Source organism: Copadichromis virginalis, linkage group LG22 (assembly GCF_057382275.1).
Source record: "Copadichromis virginalis isolate Kocher_CV1m ecotype Utaka linkage group LG22, C_Virginalis_male_GT1.1, whole genome shotgun sequence".
NCBI classification, from domain to species: domain Eukaryota; kingdom Metazoa; phylum Chordata; class Actinopteri; order Cichliformes; family Cichlidae; genus Copadichromis; species Copadichromis virginalis.
This window is the reverse complement of record NC_140638.1, coordinates 3,956,298-3,976,839: the sequence shown is the minus strand read 5'-3', so window position 1 is coordinate 3,976,839 and position 20,542 is coordinate 3,956,298. Positions and strand designations below refer to the sequence as shown.

The following is a 20,542-nucleotide window of genomic DNA, read 5'->3' as shown; positions in this document are numbered from 1 at the left end:
AATGTCTTGAGACTATGCTGATATGTATGACAGCAACATGTATATAATAAATGACTTAAGGCTGTAATTAATGAGTGTCCGACTTTCTCGTTGGTACAGGATCTTCTGCGGGTTCTTCGGCGCGTTCTTCGTCTACCTCAACAGACAGGTGGTGCTGTTTATGAGAAGACCCAATGCCATGACCCGCTTCCTGACTAAACAGTGAGCCTCTCTTTGCTGTGGCAGCTTTTAATTTACTTTAGCCCATGCTGCCTGTGCCTTACTGTGGGTATTTTAATTACTTTAATGCACAGGTATAATCAGGGTAATTACTGGTGCTTGTTTCGTTCACAGAGCTTTGACTTTCCTTTTGTTTTCCCTCCCAGCCGACTGCTTTTTCCCGCTGTGGTAACGCTGATAATCGCCACCTTGACCTTTCCACCTGGATTTGGACAGTTCATGGCAGGAGAGGTCAGTTTATAGCTTGTTGTCCTGTTTATTATGTAAGCACTATAGAATATTGAATAATTGATTTACATGCTAATTTATTTATTTTAGTAATCATTTGTTTTTACATCAAGAACACAAAGTTTTGGTGTCCAGTAACCATCCTCATGTAGTCGTATACGTATCGTAACCTGAAAGCTTAATCTGAGCTTCTTTGGCCTGAAGTCCACAGAAAGCCGACACCAGTGGTCTCTTAGATCTTCGGTTTCCTTTGGTGCAAAGCATCATCACAGTCCAGTAGCCATGATAAATGTGAGCCTGCTGTGTCCCCTCCACTGATGTCACATCACACAAGTTTTGGGATTTGAAGTTCAGTATTTACAAACCGTGACCTCTGAGTGCCGCAGGGTGCTCCTAACATGAACACTTAGTTTGAGCACTAATGAGAGACAAACCAGCGAACTTTAATCATGCAGTGTAATTAGACTCCAAAGATGAATTCAGTTAAGTTTGTAAAAGGCTGAAAAGTTTTCAGATATATAGAAGTTTATTCACTGGTTGCTTGAAGCCAAATTTCTCTCACTGTTTAGCAAAGTCGTGCAGAAGGCTGGAAAATAATGAGACACCCGAATGCACACATAAGCAAAACAGAGCCTGAGGGCTTGAACTGGCCTGTGGAACAACTCAATCCGACCCCCGATGACCTAAAAGAAAAAGTAAACAAACCACAACCCGTTCATGTTACTGAATATTAAGGAGGATGACTGTAGTGAGTCTATACTGCTTTCTAATTTGATTTCAACATAGGACACGGGTGTGAAAACGAGTGCGTTTCCTGTGATGAGAAATATGACAAGAAAGTAAAAGTTGATTCTCATCTTATTGCATATTTTTCCACTTGGATTCATGGAGTTTGGTGTATTTCTGCTCTCTGTGTATCAATTGGCTCTTTGCTTACTTTATCTAACGCTACGTCCACACGTACACAAGCATCTTTTTCTATGCGTTTGGACCTTTCGTCCACACGTAAATGGCGTTTTGGGTCACTGAAAACTGAGATTTTTAAAAACCACGTTATTGTTTACATGAGATGAATTTCTGCAATGGCGGATAGAGACAAAATACTGTTGCTGTTAATCTGACTATCTGCAGTTTTTACATGCTTACATATAAACATGCAGTTACTGTCCGTCCATTTACAAAGACAGAGGCGTCAGAGTGAACTTCTACATTAAACACAGACGCTCTTAAAACCCAAATCCCGACGCCAACGTCGGCGTTGGTTTTGAATAAATGTAATTTTTTTAAAAATTGAATGTATGCATGCTGTATGCATTTTGTTCATGCCTAAGTTGTGAGTCTCCACCAGCCATATTTCACAGTGCTGTGACTTATGATTATGAGTCACTCAGAGTGACGTGAAATTTTCAGTTTGTCTGGCCAAGAGACCCAGTGAGACAAAATCCAAAATACTGTCTTTAGTTATTAACACTTTAAATGATGAAAGCACTTGAAAAGTAACACAAAATTAGCTGCCTTTCCAGAAAAACTACTACTTATCAGAAGTACTCAAGGTTTTGTGAGTGCCTGTTTACTCTTTCCCTCACAGGCTTCTAGTCTTCTGATTGGCCAACATTACTTCACGGTTAGGATTTGGCATGTTCTTGACATCCTTTGACTTCATGTTTTGTGTTTACATGTGGACAGAGATGTTTTCAAAACTGTACGTGTGGACAGGATTTTATTTTATTTTATTTTTTTAAACAAAAACAGAAAATCTCAGTTTTCAAAAATAGCCGTGTACGTGTGGATGTAGCCTAAGTCAGCATGACTCACTGAGGCAGAAAATGCTACCCATCCCCTCCCGAATGTTTTTAATAATTGATATAAAAATTTGGCATATCAGTTTTTAGCCCTGTTGTAAGGTTAACTTTGAAGCACGAGCCACACAGTATGATCTAGTAATATAATGTGAATAACTGTAGTATTATGTTGTGTTTCTTTTGGAAAGCTGTGTCAGTGTTTACGGCTCTTCACTCAACAAAGTCTTGGAGCCCAGGCTTTCAAAGTTCCCCGGCATGGAAAGAGACACCGCGGCCGTCAAACAATAAATATTTTAACATAGATGTTAATGCTCCACTTATGTGTGGCAACAGTTGACAAAATTGGTTGATTTATAGAAATAACAAAGAAAAAAAATCAAGTTTTTCTGATACCCAAAGACTTACTGAGAATGCACCAAACTAACTCAACCTACTCAATAATAAACCAACTCCTGTGTTTTGTGAAGTAAAATTCATGTTTTTCTGTTATACTCGGTCCTTTTCTTCCATGTCTATTTTCATCTCGTACTTAAGCCTCCTGACTCGACCCATGTTCTCCTTCTGCTGATCTCCTTTCTCTCATTTCCTGCCTGCTTGGCAGTTTGTTGACCACGGTGGAGAAATGTATGTCTGCATCTGTTTCCATTTTCATGGGAAAATATGAACTAAGACTCTTCAAGACTTTTGCACAACACTGTCTATTCTGTTTTACCATTTTAGCCTTAAAAACTTGTTTTCCTTATACATCAGAATATTGCACATATCCCTATGTGCAATATTCTGAACATCTTCGCCATATTAATGCACATCTGTGGCCCTGCTGTGTGCAAATGGATTTTCAAGGTAAGAAAAAAGATCAACAGCTCACCCACCCAGAGCTAAAAGCTAATCATGTGTTTCACACGCGCTCAGAATAGACCACTTAGTGTGAACCAGGTATGTGTTTTAATGCATATGTCAGTCAGTAACACCCCAACATGATTCACACACTCGTTGTAGAAATGCGTCACACCTTTTTAATGAAGACACACTGTGGGTTTTAACACAGGCGATGCCTAAATTTTAATCATTTCTCCTCAGGAAAAAGATTAAGTTGGTGAACAGGTCCATGTTTGACAGACACCTCTTCTTTTCCTCAAAGACTTTATCCACACCCTTTGGGGAATGAAATCCTTCCAATCCAACGTGGCAGCTCGGTGCAAAGTGACAGAAGAAGCAACTCACTGAGAGGAGATTAAATGCTACAAGGGTTGTGAACCAGACATGAACCCGCAACTTCAAAAAGCAGCAGGAAAGCCTTTTACATCCGAGCCCTGCAGAGGCCCACAGCAGCCTTTCACAGAACCTCAACAGTTCCACTCACACTTGAAACGGTGGATTTCAGGGACCACGATTCGAGCCGAACTCAAGCAGGAAATAGAAAAGTAGAGAAATCAAAATGACGTTGGTGCTGTTTCTCCCCCCGCAGTGGCGTTATGCAGATGCGGGAGGCGCTGCGTTTTGTTCCTGTGAGCAGTTTCAGAGGCATCTATGCAAATGTGGAGCAAAAACGGTTGAAGTGAATTAGTCATTCATGAGTCATCAGAAGTGAATGACTCATTGGACACGGCCACCCATACCCGTCTGCTTCCAGCCTTCTGGATGACTTCCTGCCTGTTTATCTCAATTGACTTTCTTCCTCACTTCACTTTTTTTCCTCCCTTTTTCCCTCTTAAACTTCTTCCTCTTCTTCCGTGTCCATTTCCTTCTTATCCCTCATCCTCCTTTTAAATTTCACTCCGCCTTTAACCATATTTCCTCCTTCCCTTGCTCTCCTTTCCTCTCTCCCTTCACCGTTTCCTCCTTGTTTTTATTTTTATTTTCACTTTTTATTGCTATAACTTCCCCCTATATCCCTCTCCTTTTTGACTTTCTCATTAATTTTCAATAATTTTCTCATCCTGTTCTTTTTTTGCTTTACCTTCTCCCCTTGTTTTGTGTAGACGACCTCTTACATATCTTCCCTGTGTTCTAATCCTCTATTTCTTTGGAAAAAACGAGTTTTGTCACACTTTGAAAATGAAAAGTGTGAGGGTACTTTTTATTTCACAGATTTGTGAATGCATTGTTACGTTTGACTGACTCCTGTAAATAAAAAAAACTATAGATGGTGTAATGAAATTGGTCACATTTACTGTAATATGTAAAATGAGCAGGCAGAGTGCTAACACTTGCAATCTTGGTTAGCAAGCTGCACTCATGAACTGCATGGGTGCAAAGGACAAACGCACATATAACACACAAGTAACCATCAAATAAAATACTTGAAGTTTATACAGAATATAGTTTGCAGTGTGTGCCACACGAAAAGTCATCATATTTGTTAGACAGTTGGAGGTTGTCTAAAAAATGAAGGTTGTTACTTGGTGAAAATGATTGACAGGAGGTCCGATTATCAGCTGATTTAACAGCTGATCAAAAGAAGAAAGCTTTGTTAGCCACGCCTGCTGTTTTTCAAGCCAAATTTTAAGTTTGGCAAAAAATGGTTAAAGTATAACCGTCTCTGCTGTCGGTTGAAACCACTGCCTGGAAATGATTATGAATCAACTTCAGGGTGTGTCAAAGGTTTTTATTTTATTTTCACAATAATAAACTAATTTAAATCATTTTCCTAAACTTATCTAATTTTTATGTTATGGTTAATTTTGAGCAGATATCACATTTTCACCTTGATGCAGGTTTGGCTTCACATTTTATTTAAAGTGCCTTTAAAAAGATCTTAAATGTAAATCAGGTACATTTGTAGATATTCTGCTTTTCTCCTCCTGCACCAGTTTCCCCTCTGTCCATCTGTCTCAGAGTTTGTCCCTTCTGCCTCTCCTCACCTCATTTCCCCCTCTGTCCTCTTTCTTTCCAGCTGATGCCCAGAGAGTGCATCAACTCTCTGTTTGACAACTTCACATGGACAAAGATTTCAGGGTCTCCTCCACCGGTCGGTCTGGGCCGCTCTGCTGCCTGGCTGCACCCTAATGTCAGCGTCTTTGTCATTCTGGTGCTCTTCTTCCTCATGAAGGTTTGTGACTGCTAGGAAATTTTGTTTTGTCATCCTTTCTGTGTATTTGTGCGAAGTTGCGTTATGCATCTGCATGTTTATGTGAGATTGTTTGCGACACCGTGTGTGTGTTTGTGTTGGAAGGCAGGCTCCGACTGACGTCAGCATTTTCGTCATCCTCCTCCTCTTCATTAGGGACATTTGTTGCAGGTCACTCATGTTGTGTGTTGGTGAAGGGGACATCTGTGTTTGTCGTCTTCCTTTTCTTCCTGTTCAAGGTCAACAGAGCTGGCAGGCTGCCAACACTTCTAGCTTTCTTAGGTTTTCTTTAGCGCAGCCACACACACACACACACACACACACACACACACACACACACACACACACACACACACACACACACACACACACACACTCAAATCCCAGAGCTTCAGAATTCCCACTGTCTTCTTAGCTGTTTGCTTAAATATTTTATGAGCATAGATGTGTGTGTAAATCCGTTCTAGGTGCTTGGATGACAATGAATCAGCGAAAAAGTTGATGAAACGCTGTAAAAAAAATCCCAGTTTGCACAAAGGTGGGCAAATGTGCACTAGAACATGACAAACAACCCAAATAAATCCTAATAAAGAAGAAACCTGTGATACAGACCAAGGTAAAGTCCTTTCAAAATAACATCAGACGTCTAACAGTTCAAAGGAGCCAAGCAGAGTGATAGGTCGTATAAAATCATGAAATTCAGACAATTAACTGATACAAAGAAACCCTTTGTCTATAAAGCTTGGGGACAATGACTGGTGCAAAAACCAGTGAACAAAGGATAAAAAGATGAACCTGACAGCCGTCTATTGGCCTTGAATACAGATGGCTGTCTGGTTAAAGATCTTATGCAGACTTTGAAATGATCGTTTAATGTCCAAGGCCATCTTTTCAGATTGCTCCCAAGTGCAGAAACTGCTCTCACCCATACAAATTAATGGGCGAAGTCATTAACATCCAGACAATGTCAGAGTAGAGGACAGCAGTCAGAAGGAATTTTGACAACAACCAGACAGGGTCCGAACAGGGTTGAGAATAATTGTGAAAATTATACGTGATCTGAAATCTGAACTGACTCTGGTGTCGTTATCGTCTTCACAAATGATGTTTGGGAGAACAAAGTTGAAGCATTTTCCAGAGTTGTTCTTTCTGGACTGAAAAGTCTGTTCGCAATCAATATATACTTTACTGGTGTTAAAGTGGAGTGTGGACCCTAAATGCAGACGTAGCACATGAACAGACAGACTGTAACTCAAAATGAAGACAATTCAAGTCCAAAAGGCAACTTAATCAAAAAGTCAGGGAAAACACAAAAGCAAACTAACCAGAAACATCACGAGACAGGAAAACTAAAGCGCTGCCAAAGGATAAAAGGACTGGCTGGGCTTACTGTATGTACACACTGAGGATAATGAGAGTTGGAAACAGCTGAGGAAAACACATGAGTGCAAACAGTCTGGGAAAATGAGATGATGGCAAGCAAAACTCAACACAAGGCATGTGAACAAATAACTATCAGTGAAATAAAACGTGATAACTAAATGATGAAACCAGCGACACGAATGAACTTAATACAAGGGAGCTGATACTAAAACACAAAACTAACAATATAAACAAAACTATAACCAGGAACTAAGGAGAGGGAGACATTAAGCAAATGACACGACAAACGGAGAGTTATCAGAAGACGTTAAAAAAACCCTGTAAGGTTCATAAACTCAACATGCTGAGTCAATGACCCAGAACCAAGACAGCTGGTGCATTGATGTACAAGGGCTTGAAACTTACATGTTATTTATACATTTAAAATGTCTCATGAAATAAAATGGACCTAAAATACAATGTAATCTTCAGAGGACACTCGTGATAATGACCTATACCTTTTTCACACCTGTGTGACGCTCGTTATTAATAGTGGGTGAACAACCACCTAAAGCACAACCCCCGTAGGGTTTAAATCCCTGGGACTCCCTCTTGGTTTCAGAAGCCTCTTGGACGAGAGGTGAAACATCTTCAGAGTCTTTTAAGAAGTTCAGCTGCTCTCTTTTCAAGCTCTTACGACTACCATGACCTGGATGACTGAGAATCTACGCAGATATCAGAGCACACAAATTTCTATTTAACTCTGGGCATTTCCAAACAAATCTTTAAAAAAAAAACCTGCAATGCTGTTCTTCCTTTTGAAATGCTGTGACCAGAGCTTCCAAAGTCACGTAATGCTTGCTTTTTTATAAAATAAAAAAAAGCCCAGACAGACAAAGTCTGGTCTCTAAATACTCCTGAGTCATGACCAGCCTACAGTCTGTTGGCTGGTGCAGAAAATGGTGCCAAGCTGTCGATGCCTCCTGTTTGGTGAAAATCTGTGACTTCTCAACAGCTCAGGCACACAGCAGTGTGAAAGCACATTACCATTTCACTAAATACAAAGTACAAACTGCTACATGGAAGTCAGTTCATGTTTGTCTTGGTGATGTGTTATTATGCTATATGTTTCTGTCCACTTAAAACCACAAATATGTTCCTGTTTGCTTATTTTTCTTCAAAATTACGAAGCTTTTTCATGTGAGTCCAGCTGGAGGCAAACGATTATAAAGCCTGCATCTTAAACATCAACACTTGCTGTCACTGATGCTTAAAAATCAATCCAAATAAATAGTATACAGAATGTTTTGTAGCTCTATACATTTCACCATTTAAATTAGATTAAGTTTTCTTCAGGAAATTAGGTTAAATTTCCAAGATGACTCCAAAGAAAAGGTATTCTCACCTGTTTCTCTTTGAAGAGCCTCGATCTGTTTTTCTGTCTAAAGTCAAATTAGGCAGTAATGTTGTACAGATAATTGTATCAACAGGATATTAGAGGCTGTCACTCAGCATCATTCACTGCATTGGTTCAGTTATGGTGTTTCTCATTGGAGCAGAGCGGCCCCCTGCAGTGCAAACTTAATTCAGCCAAAACTGAGAGCAGCTGCCTGGTGAAACTCCCAACACACACACACACAGAGGTTTTTTTCCGGCTGCTGTCAGCTTTTCTCCACTACACACTCAAAATCTGCCTTCCTCTTTTGTCCTTTACCTGATTTGACTTTCCGTCGTTGTCTATATAAAAAGCTCCGTGAATGTTAAATTTAAATGCACATGTGAGCGTTGCAAAAGTTACTTGTGACAATAAATAAATGAGCGTAATCAGCTGTATCTTCAGTGAGTCCCTCATCCTGCATAGTTGTTCTCCAGCAGCTCAGAGTTCAGCTGCTTTTGCTAAATGAAGCAGGTTCTCCAAGTTCTGGTTAGAGAAACACTCCAGGTTGTAATGAATATCCAGAAAAGAGCAAGAAATTCTCTCATTTTCCAAGAGAGTGTTCGACAATTAAACATAACCATCATAACAATAACCTAGGCCAATGGGTGGGTCACGGTGGCAGCATCCTAAGCAGAGAAGCCCAGACCTCCCTCTTCCCGGCAACTTCCTCCCAGGGAAACACCAGTGCATTCCCAGCCTAGAGATACAATCTCTCCAGCATGTCCAGGGTCTGCCCCAGGGCCTCCTCCCCGTGGGACACCTCATCTAGGGGGTGCCCGGAGGCATCCTAGTCAGATCCCCGAACCACCTCAACTGGCTCCTTTGGATTTGGAGGAGCAGTGGCTCTACTCTGAGCCCATCTCAGATGGCCGAACTCCTCACCCTATCTCTAAGGGAGAGCCCAGCCACCCTTCAAAGAAACCCCATTTCCGGCACTTGTATCCACAGTCTCGTTCTTTCAGTCACTACCCACAGCTCGTGACCATAGGTAAGGGTAGGGATGCAGATCAGCTGGTGAATCGAGAGCTTCGCTTCTACACTCAGCTCTCTCTTCTCCATAATGGACCGGTACAGCGTCTGCATCGGGCAGCCGCAGCACCAATCCATCTGTCGATCGCCTGCTCCCTTCTCCCCACACTCGTGAACCACCCTTTTTCGGCTGAAAACCATGGCCTCAGATTTGGCGGTGCTGATTGTCTCAAACTGGGCTGCAAACCAGTCCAGTGTGAGCTGGAGGCTGTCACCTGATGAAGCCAACAGAACCACATCATTTGTGAAAAACAGAGATGAGATTCTGAGACCAAACAAGTGGAAGCCTTCTACCACTTGCCTACATCTAGAAATTCTGTCCAAAACAGTTATGAACTGTGACAAAGGGCAGCCCTGGCAGAGTCCAACACCTACCGGAAACTCATCCAAATCACTGAATTCCGGTGTTCCAGTCACTTCCACGGACACGGGTGTATAAAATTAAGCACCTAGGCATCCAGACTGCATCTACAAACATGGGTTGCTTTCAAGAGCTCACTGAATTATAGAATGGTACCGTGACAGGATACCAGCTGTGCAAGTCCAGTCATGAAATTTCCTCATTTCTAAATATTCCACAATCATCTGTTAGTGGTATTATGACAAAGTGAAAGGATTTCGAATCACAGAAACTCAGCCAGAAAGTGATAGGCTACGTAAAACCACGCGATTAAAAACTATGCATAGAAATGTGATATCACTCGATATCACTGCACATGCATTGACTCACATATCCTGCTTTATCCTCCTTGCTGACTCAACTGAGAATCTTAATTACAACAATTTTAACTTCTTGCAACAACAGAGGTCACCCCCTGCTGGCTTTTAGAAAGAATGCAGGCGTAAAACGCTTCACATGTTATCTGAAAAATGGACATCTTTTATATACAGTCTATGGTAGCACCTGTCTCTGAAGTTTTTTACTTAAATCTCTTTACATTGCTCTGTACTTCTTTCCCTTTTCTCCACTCCACTCTGTATTGGCCTCTCTGAAACACTGAAGCAAACAGAGTGTTTCAACTCCCATTTATCTCGGGATTTGTGACACTGATGAAGGAGCGAGTGCTGGGTGACACTGTGTTTGTATGTGTGAGACTCTCTTTGTGTGAGTTTCTGATTGATTGTGTTTGACTGTCAGGATTAAAAGAGAGCAGAAGACCGAGCGCAGTCTCCTCTGTCATCAGGATAGCAGCCACCCTGTGAAAGACGTGCTAATGAGTTTTTATCTTGTTCCACAGTAATTAAGTTATCAAACGATGATGACAAATTATGTGTAGAATTGGTAATCTGGATGGTTAAAATGGTAATGTAGTGTTTCCCACCAATCCATTTGAATGAAAAAGACAAAGCTTAGCATCTGGTGCCTGGAACAGACAGACTTTCACCCCCGCACACCAAAAATCCAGGCCTTGTCTGAAGGTATTCATTATCACTGATGAGCTCTCAGCACCCGAGTAGAAAGCATATTATTAGGAAAGCTATTTTGGAGTTACTTTCTGATGAATACAGAAATTATTTGGACGCGAACTGTGCAAATGACATTTGAAGGGTGAGTTTAGCTTTAGTTCACCCTGCAGAGGACCGTGATCTTTTCACGCACACGTCGAGTTGGCAGCCACCCAGTGCAGCTACGTCACTATCTACTGCAGCTTCACTGGAGCAGCTGTTGATTAAGTGCCTTGCTCAAGGACACCCAAAGGTGATTGGGTCCCCTTCCTCACAGCATACATGTATACACGCTTTCAAGATTGGCCACTTCTGTAACACAGCAAGCGAATGCCAAATTGGATATTTGAGACAACAAGAGCTAAAAAGGTGCAAAGATGTTCTCCTGTTGCTATGCACCCAACATGTTGGTAGCAGTCTAATTAGTATTAGATGGATGTGCTGCACTGACAAAGGAGATGTATTGAAAATGAAAACAAAAACAAAAAAAAGACCTCATGTGTTTTCTTTTGAACTTGAAGGTTTAGAATTAAATTGTGTGTTTTGTCTGATTGTCTTGTTCAGCTTTTCAAACTCTGAATAGTGCTTCTCATGCTAATAGCTAACGTAATCAAACTTGGTTAGCAAGCTGCATTTATATACTGTACACATGCATCAGAAAAACACATAGCCTACCTGCTAATTAGCGCTAACAGATAAAATACGGAAACTGCCTTCACTGAAACTGAGCTACATACTTCTTAAATGGTAAATTTAAATGCACAATAAGCCATATTACACTCAACAAAAATATAAACGCAACACCTTTGTTACTGCTCCCATTCCCCATGGGATGGACGTAGAGACCTAAAATTCATTCCAGATACACAATATAACCATCCCTCCCAAACAGTGGTCACAAATCAGTCCAAATGTGTGGTAGTGGGCACATCTGCCATATTGAGATAATCCATCCCACCTCACAGGTGTGCCACATCAGGATGCTGATCTGACATCATGAGTAGTGCACAGGTGTACCTCAGACTGCCCACAACAAAAGGCCACCCTGGAATGTGCAGTTTTTTGCGCTATTGGGGGTCTGGGGACCCAGAACCGGTCAGTATCTGGTGTGACCACCATTTGCCTGATGCAGTGCAACACATCGTCGCATGGAGTCCATCAGATTGTCAATTGTGGCCTGTGGAATGTTGGTCCACTCCACTTCAATGGCTGTGCGAGGTTGTTGGATATTCGTGGGAACTGGTACACGCTGTCGTATACGCCGGTCAAGCACATCCCGAACATGCTCAATGGGTGACATGTCTGGTGAGTATGCTGGCCATGCAAGAACATTCTCAGCTGCCATCTGCCCTGAACAATGTGAACCATGATTCATCCGTGAAGCGCACACCTCTCCAACGTGTCAGACGCCATCGAATGTGAGCATTTGCCCACACAAGTCTGTTACGGCGACGAGCTGGAGTCAGGTCAAGACCCCGATGAGGACGACGGGCATGCAGTTGAGCGTCCCTGAGACGGTTTCTGACAGTTTGTGCAGAAATTGTTTGGTTGTGCAAACCAATTGTTCCAGCAGCTGTCTGGGTGGCTGGTCTCAGACGATCTTGGAGGTGAACCTGCTGGATGTGGAGGTCCTGGGCTGGTGTGGTTACACGAGGTCTGCGGTTGTGAGGCCGGTTGGATGTGCTGCCATATTCTCTGAAACGCCTGTGGAGACGGCTTATGGTTGAGAAGTGAACATTCAATGCACGGGCGACAGATCTGGTTGACATTCCTGCTGTCAGCATGCCAGTTGCACGCTCCCTCATTGCTTGTGGCATCTGTGGCATTTTGCTGTGAGACAAAACTGCACATTCCAGGGTGGCCTTTTGTTGTGGGCAGTCTGAGGTACACCTGTGCACTACTCATGATGTCAGATCAGCATCCTGATGTGGCACACCTGTGAGGTGGGATGGATTATCTCAATATGGCAGATGTGCCCACTACCACACATTTGGACTGATTTGTGACCACTGTTTGGGAGGGATGGTTATATTGTGTATCTGGATTGAATTTTAGGTCTCTACGTCCATCCCATGGGGAATGGGAGCAGTAACAAAGGTGTTGCGTTTATATTTTTGTTGAGTGTATTATACCAACAGCACAAACATGATCCAAAACTACAGTTCATTGACTTTAATGAGTACAGGTGAGGCTAATCACAATGTCACACATTCGTACCCTGATGGATGCATTGGGAGAAACTTGGGGTTAAGCGTCCAAACATACTTCATGGGTATGACATGCAGACTAGAGGAGCCGGGGATCAAATCCCTGACCTTCAAATAGGTAAACGATCTATTCTAACTCCTGAGCCACAACTGCCACAGGTCACAACTGTGGCTGTAAACATATTTATTTCTCTGTAAAGTTTGTAATTTTAGGTATTTTAACATGAAAGTGTAGATTCTAGATCAACGCGATCCTGAGCATCGAGTGGCTGGGTGGAGGAATTTTAGTTTTTGGCACTTTGCATTGGTGTCATTTGGGTTAAAGCACATTATTAAGTTGTGTTAATATGTTCTCAAAAGAATGTCACCGAATGTCTTCTGTAACCAGCTTTTAGAAAAGAATGATTTTAGCACATGCACATAATGTGCAGTATTTCACACGCAATTATTCCTACAAAGGAAAACAAAACTAATGAACCAAAGAAAGTTAAAAATAGACGCACACATGCATCATATGTGCTAAAAATTAAATAGCTATTCATTCCCAGTGTTGTTTTCTGCTCCAAATCAAACTTCAGCCCAATACCACAGTTCGGATTCATATCACTAAGTTATTATGTCCTTGGAGGCTTTATTGTCCAAATGTCAGGCACACACTCATTTCATGAATCCAGTATAGTGTTGTAGGCAGATATGTGAGTTTCCAGTGTGAAAGCAGAGTGCCCTAACATGACTTAAACGTGGTTCACAAGCCAGTATTTCTCCACAGGTGGAGGTGGAGACACCGATAAGAGGCTGAACTGTAAGAAAGTTAAGTCTCATCTGGTTTCTATTGGTTGCAATCGTCAGCTCTGAGTTTTTGGCTAAAAAGGGTTTCATGTTGTCTCTCCTGCAGTTCTGGATGTCTGCTGTGGCCACCACCATGCCCATCCCATCCGGAGCTTTCATGCCGGTCTTCATCCTAGGTGAGTGTTTTGAAGCTTTGCGTTGGTTTAAGTCTTCATCCTCTTTGGTTGTCACTATAAATACTGACTCTGTAAACAGTACAGTTCAGAAACCTTTATCTAAACTTTAATGATTCACATGCTTCGTCAGTGACGTGATGATAATTAATGTATTTTATTTTTAAACTATATTTACTTTTAGCCCCACTTTCGTCCTATAGGAGCTGCATTTGGCAGGCTGGTAGGGGAGATCATGGCCACTCTGTTTCCTCATGGGATCGTGTTTGATGGCATCCTTTACCGCATCATCCCTGGAGGGTACGCAGTCATCGGTTAGTTTCTTGTTTCTCCTCATAGCTTTTCTCCACATGTTTACTCTTTAATCACAGCTATGATCCACCTTAGCAACTAGCCTATTTTTTAGCTTCACATATAAGTCTTACTGTCAAACTGTCCTCATCTTTTTCCCCCTTAACTGTCAGCTTCCTGTGCCCTCAGCTTGTCGGGCGTGTTCCACCCTCTTCCTCTTTCTGTACTGTCACTTCCCTCGTCTTCTTTCTCCTTCAGCTTCTCCTTCTGTCAGCCTCTCTCGTCCTCCAGTCGTCACTCATTGTCAACTTGTCCTCCCCACCTAATCCGCTACCCCACCCCCATTCTTGTCATCTTCTCCCTCCATCCATCCCAACTCCTCTTCCTCCTTTCCATCAGAGCATGTGGTCGCTGTGCTCTGACAGTTAAATGTCACCCTGGGTTTGCTCTGCTGTCCTCACCTCAACAGCTGACCCAGAAATGTGGCCTTTTCTTCAATCCTCGCTCCCATTGGCCTACAAAAGCCCGTCCTTAATTTCTCTCCTCCTTTTCTACCTTTTTTAACCTCTTCTTCTCTTTTATCCTTCTCTCGGTAGCCTCCCAGTATCTCCTTACATTGCTTCTCATTAATCTACTCTTGTGCAGCATGGTTTCCTCTTCCTTCCACTGATTTTCCTTTTCTCCCTCATTCTTGATTTTCTTTTTTCTCTTAATTTTATTTTATTTTGAGTCTGTTCCTATCTGCTCCCATCCTATTCTGCTCTGCTTTTCCAGTCTTCCTTGTCTTCTACTTTCCATCAGTATACTTTTACTCTTCCTCCTTCCTGTTACTCTGTGATCCATCTCTTCCTACTGTATCTTGTACTGTCTTTCCTTTGGCACGTCTCCCTTCCCCCACCCTCATCATCCCATCCCGTTTCTCTGGCAGGAGCAGCAGCGTTGACTGGGGCTGTGACTCACACAGTGTCCACGGCGGTTATCTGCTTCGAGCTGACAGGTCAGATCTCCCACATCCTGCCCATGATGGTGGCAGTAATCCTGGCCAACATGGTGGCCCAGGGCCTGCAGCCCTCCCTCTACGACTCCATCATCCAAGTCAAGAAGCTCCCGTACCTGCCGGAGCTTGGCTTCGGACACATGAGGTCTGTTTTCTTTTTACAAGCCAGTTGTGGGAACGATGTCAACAAATTTAATATGATGCCCTCCATAACTCCAGCTGGCAGGGAAATAAATGGTGTAATTGTTGGTGGATAAAAAAACATTAAGAATTACATTTCTGCATAATTAATAAATGTTTGCAAGAAAATAAAAGAAAGTGACAAAAAGAGGTTTCCAGTTTACCCCTTCAGATGAGGAAACCGTACAATTATAAAGGACCCTCAGCATGCAGAGATGCCATGCAGCTGAAACATGTAATTTGTGCCTCTTGGTAACGATGAAGGGTAATTTTCTTGTACAGTGCTTTCTAAAATTGTGTAGCAGTTCCATCTTTGTGTATCTGTTTCACAGCCAATACAACATCTTTGTAGAGGACATCATGGTGAGGACGGTGAAGTTTATGTCGTCTCAGTCCACATACCGAGAAGTCAAACTCCTGCTGGACTCCACTTCACTCAAATCGATCCCCCTGGTCGACTCAAAAGGTAAACAGACCGATGAAGCGCCTTCCTTGCTATTTCGACTGGGGATTATAGAGATCAGGGTTCGGCAACCTTTAACACCCAAAGAGCCATTTGGACCCAGTTTCCACAGAAAGGAAAACACTGGGAGCTGGAAATACTTTTTGACATCTAAAATGAAGATAACACTGTATATATTGTTTGTTTGTTTTTACCTTTATGCTTTCTATAAACAACTATAGTGTGTTGCGTATGAAATCCACAAAATGCTACAGAGAAAATTAAATTTTATTTATGTAATGGACACAAACATTTTAAACTCTTAAAAAATTATAACAAAAAAAAGAAACATGCCGAGTTGAAGGTCTCTTTTAAATGAATATAAAGCTAAACTTAAATTATCCATTTACCAAATAAAAAATGTTGTGAGCTGTCATCCTTATGTCGCCTTTGGGCTTTCGGAGACTGTAGCCGAACCTTGACCTGAATTTAAAAAATAAACTGGAAAAAATGCTACTAAACAATGAAAAATAAATATTTGCATAAATATTTATTTTACCTGATTAATGTGTGTAGCGGAGCGTGGTCTGCGGTGCCGCTGCAAGGAGGCGGATGCACCTGAGCGGCATCCGAAATCATGCCTCGTGCTCTCTCTGCTGTTGTGTTGTTGTTGTTGGTACGTGTCAGGCTGTGAGCTGGAAAGCTAAAGCCAACTGCATGTGTGCAGCAACTGTGTGTGAAAAGTGGTCAATAAAGAGATGCTGAAAAGCGTGTTCATGCAAACATCGTCGGGTCTGCCGTAGTATGTTTACAATGGGACTTCTGCTCCTGAACCTCTGCGCACAGCGTCTGCAAATCGGGGCTGTACGAGTCACTTTCAGCTTTACGCAGGACTGTCGTTGGTGAGGCGTGAGCTGTGTTTGTTTTTAACATAGTTCATGGTGGAGAACAGCTGCTCACATACGTATGTGGATCAACAATCCACAAATCATGCATGCTGGTAGGCTTCTCACTCTTGTCAGAAGTAAATGCAAATGAATCTGCCCCGGCATCAACAAATGTTCTGTTTTCTTCAGATATTTTTCTTTTCTTACATTTCTCCATACTTGGCCTACCTGGGGTTGAAAGTCTCAATAAATGCACAACGTTTTGGAGGGCGTACCAGCTTCCGTGAGTGTGACGCTTATTTTGAGCAACAAAAAATAATAAAATATAATTTTATTTTAATATTTCAAGATAAATCAATAATTTTCCAGTCTCGAACTGCAAGTTGAAAAAAAGAACTAACACAAGTAAAACACACTTCTGTTAAATAGTTATAATTTATTTTCCCAAGCCACGCGGAGCCGCAGTTTAATGTTGGGCCACGGGTTGCCGACCCCTGATGTAGATAAAATAGAACTGGATTGGATGAGTGGATGAGCCAACAAAGTGTCTCACAGAAATTTGTTTGGTAATTGAAAGAACACAAAGAGTTGCTGCTATCACATTAAATACAACAGTATCAAATATAGGTATTTAAATAAGAGTACTTTGCATTTTTAATGGATTTTATAGGAATCATAAGGCATCGTGATATTAATAAAATTAACATTTGTTTCTCTGCTTCCAGATTCTATGATCTTATTGGGCAGCATTGACAGGGTGGAGCTTCTGGCTCTCTGTGATTGGTGGTTGTCACCAGAAAGAAGGCTCCTGATGCAGGTGAGGACAGTCACAGGGCAACCACCAACTTAACAACCACCAAAATTTGTATCTGGGACATAAATTGTTCACCTTACACCTAAATCCAGAATGAAGAATTTCAAACAAGCCGTGCAGATCTGGTAAAACTGCCCACAGGGTGGGTTTTTGCTACTTTCCATAGTTTTAAAGAGAAACACAAGTAAAGTTTTCTCAGTTTTACTTCAAGCTGAATAACAATGATGCATTTAAATGATGCAGAACATGTAAATGATTGTTATAAATACCTTGTGGAGCGCTGCTGTGTACAAGCACGATTTCATGTATAAACACAGGAGCTAACATCCTGTGGATTTACTGGGTTTTTTTTGAAGCACTTTGCTCCCTAAAGCAGATGTATAATTTATAACTAGTGTACAAACATGGTTGTTAATGCAATAATTCCATTAACGTTTTACCGAAATTACATAATGTTGAGTTTACAGCATGACATTGTCAGTGAATTAGCTGCTCGAGCGCCTCTCGAGTTCAGCTGAAGCTCTGTGTATTCATGCAGAGGCAGAGCCTGAAGCCAGACATTAAAATAACAAGTGTTTACAATTGTTATTGATTTGGGGCACTGAAAAGTCAGCTGGTACTGAGCAGAGTGAAATCTAAAACTGGAAAACATTATGGAAATTATGAAACATTCTAGTAATCGCTGTGTTTTTTTATGTGATGGTGTTAAAAATCTCTCTGCTCGTTTTTCTTGATATAAAAATGAACATTTTTGGAGAAGATTTTTCCCATGAAATCACCAATAGTACCAATCTGTGGTCTACCAATCTAAGCCAAGTGATTCCCACTGAAGAACTTTATAATGATGTTTGATATTATCACACTATTATTAATGTATTATTATTACACTATTCAGCATTATTAAGTGTTTCATTCATGCAGACATGTTTATCCTCTGTTACTGTCACACTATGTAAAGCTATCACTGCAGTGCTACCACATCACTGCTATTAACAATCATAATTATAAACATAAGATACCTTAATAATGCTTACTAGTGTGACATTAGTATGTAGTCCTAAAATTATTTCTGATGTTGATAAATATCTTAAAACAGAAATTAAATATACTCAGTCAGATGCTGGAAAGGAAAAAACATGGAGACTGAACCTTGACTGTGTAAAAGATATTGATTTTGTAGTGAGTGGAAGACCTTCTGTACAGTAATGATTCACCTTAAAAGCCCACAAGGAGAACTCCGTGTCTTGGATTTGCTAACCCATTCAAACGGGTGAGGTAACAGGACTTAAAATAAAGAGCAGGTGCTAAAACAACATCGACGTTAAGCAGTTAGATTAGATTTAGTCTGACGCAGGTACAGCACCGCTCTGTTTTAATGTGTTTGTCTGGATGTGAGTTCAGGGTCGCTGCCTACAGGAGCAGAACCAGTCTCAGAAGCACAGCTGGGAGTCCTTCGCCTTCGTAGATGAGGAAGAGGAGGAGGAGGAGGAGGAGGAAGAGGAGGAGGGAGAGAAGGTGGGCGTTTCATTTAATATATTCATAGGGATTATTCCTTTATTGTGTATGGGTTTTCTCTCTGTAGCTGCTTTCCTCAGTTTTAATTTGTTTAACGTTTAAGTGAAAGATTGACCCCAGTCATAGATTTATGCCAATTGTATTCAGCGTAAATATATGCAATGCAAATTCCTCTGTGTTACAGTTTTCCTTCCAAATTTAACTGAAGCTATCAGCAGAATGTGAAAAAGCAACGACTTTGACTTAATGTCCCAAACATCTGTGCACTGTGCTGAAGGAATATCAACTGAATGTGAATTTAGTTCCATAAGATGGTGCAGAGAGTAAATGTAACTTTTATTTTAATCAGGCAAGTGATTAAAAACTCGATTATGTTCAATGGCTTTTGGGAAGATGCACGACCTTTTGAGCTCATTTGTTTAGGTCTAAAAGAATATAAGGAGTTAAAAGACCAACATCCGAAAATATTTCAGAGCATCCAGAGGTAAAACGCTGCCCCCTGGTGGTGAGGAATGAAGTTATTATTAATTAGATTTTGCACTTACAAAAAGTACCTTTAAAATATTGCTGCTTGTCCCTTGCATTAAATCCTAGTTTAACCTTTACCACTTGGTCTGCAGGTTCTTTATTAATGCTAATTTCCTTAATAACACGTGGCCGTCGTCTGCAGGGTAGTCCAGTCCAGGAGGAGAGGAACGGTCCCCTGCCTCCTCAGAAGCCCCAGGAGCCTTCCTCAAACCACACTGCTCCTGCTCCTGGTGAGTTGAGAGGATTACATATTTATGAGAAAACATAAATATTTAATATTGGCAGAGGTGTAGTAGTCATACATTATCTCTAAACATGACTGTGTATAAATTTCTCACCCTTACAGCTGCTTCAGAGGAGGAATATATTACCGTACGCCGAATATTAAAAAAGGATGAACAATTTCTTCACCTTTTTTGTCTGTTATTATTGTAATAATGTTATTCTTATTTGTAATGGTGGTCTGGGTAAAGCAAAGCAGCACACGTCCAAACATTTTAACACATCGTGTATTCGGAGGGTGATTCTTTCGCTGTTGCCCAAGTTTCTGTTCAAGTTCAGCATAGGGTTAAAGGTCAATTTTATCTAGACAGAAATCAGATTGCAGAAGACAATTACAATTCCTGATCTCTCTTCCTTAGCTCGGTTACACCCGTGGAGTTGTGCGGCATGGAGGCGAGGCTGGGGAATGAAAGCCTTATGGCTCCTGTCACAGTAATATTGATTCTTTCAGACAAGTTTTGCTCACTAGGATGATGTAATGGGATTTATTCTTCGCTATGTCTCCCCTTCTTCTCCTTGAAAAAAAAAATCTCCTCTGATATGACTAAGCATTTAGTCACATCCCAGATGGTGTATGAGGCTCACCAGGTTCTCATATCTGCTGAGCAGATTACTGCCCAGAGGACACAAACACGTCTTATTGGTGCTCGTGAAGTATGAAAAGGGGGACCCATCAGAATTAATCAAATCATAAGGAACAATGTGATGTTACACAACGTGTAAACAGCAGTGGCAGCATTAATGCTAATCCAAACACACAGGGGTCAGGAGGAACGGCCCTCTGAGCCGTTTTTAGCAATAAAGCAGTTTAAACAAATTAAAGACATCACGCAGGGACTGAGC

The 20,542-nt window shown here is 41.4% G+C and overlaps 1 protein-coding gene across 3 annotated transcripts in view; it reads left to right on the top strand.

The window, feature by feature from the left end:
- LOC146682456 (chloride channel protein 1-like) overlaps positions 1-20,542 on the top strand; it is a 53,056-nt gene that overhangs the window by 12,467 nt on the left and 20,047 nt on the right. For all 3 annotated transcript variants that reach the window (XM_085445197.1, XM_085445196.1, XM_085445195.1), the window contains 10 exons: positions 100-201; positions 366-450; positions 5,146-5,301; positions 13,697-13,766; positions 13,967-14,077; positions 14,983-15,196; positions 15,564-15,697; positions 17,286-17,377; positions 18,776-18,889; positions 19,560-19,647. In XM_085445197.1, coding sequence (XP_085301323.1) covers positions 100-201; positions 366-450; positions 5,146-5,301; positions 13,697-13,766; positions 13,967-14,077; positions 14,983-15,196; positions 15,564-15,697; positions 17,286-17,377; positions 18,776-18,889; positions 19,560-19,647 — 1,166 coding nt within the window. The remainder of the gene's footprint in view (positions 1-99; positions 202-365; positions 451-5,145; positions 5,302-13,696; positions 13,767-13,966; positions 14,078-14,982; positions 15,197-15,563; positions 15,698-17,285; positions 17,378-18,775; positions 18,890-19,559; positions 19,648-20,542) is intronic.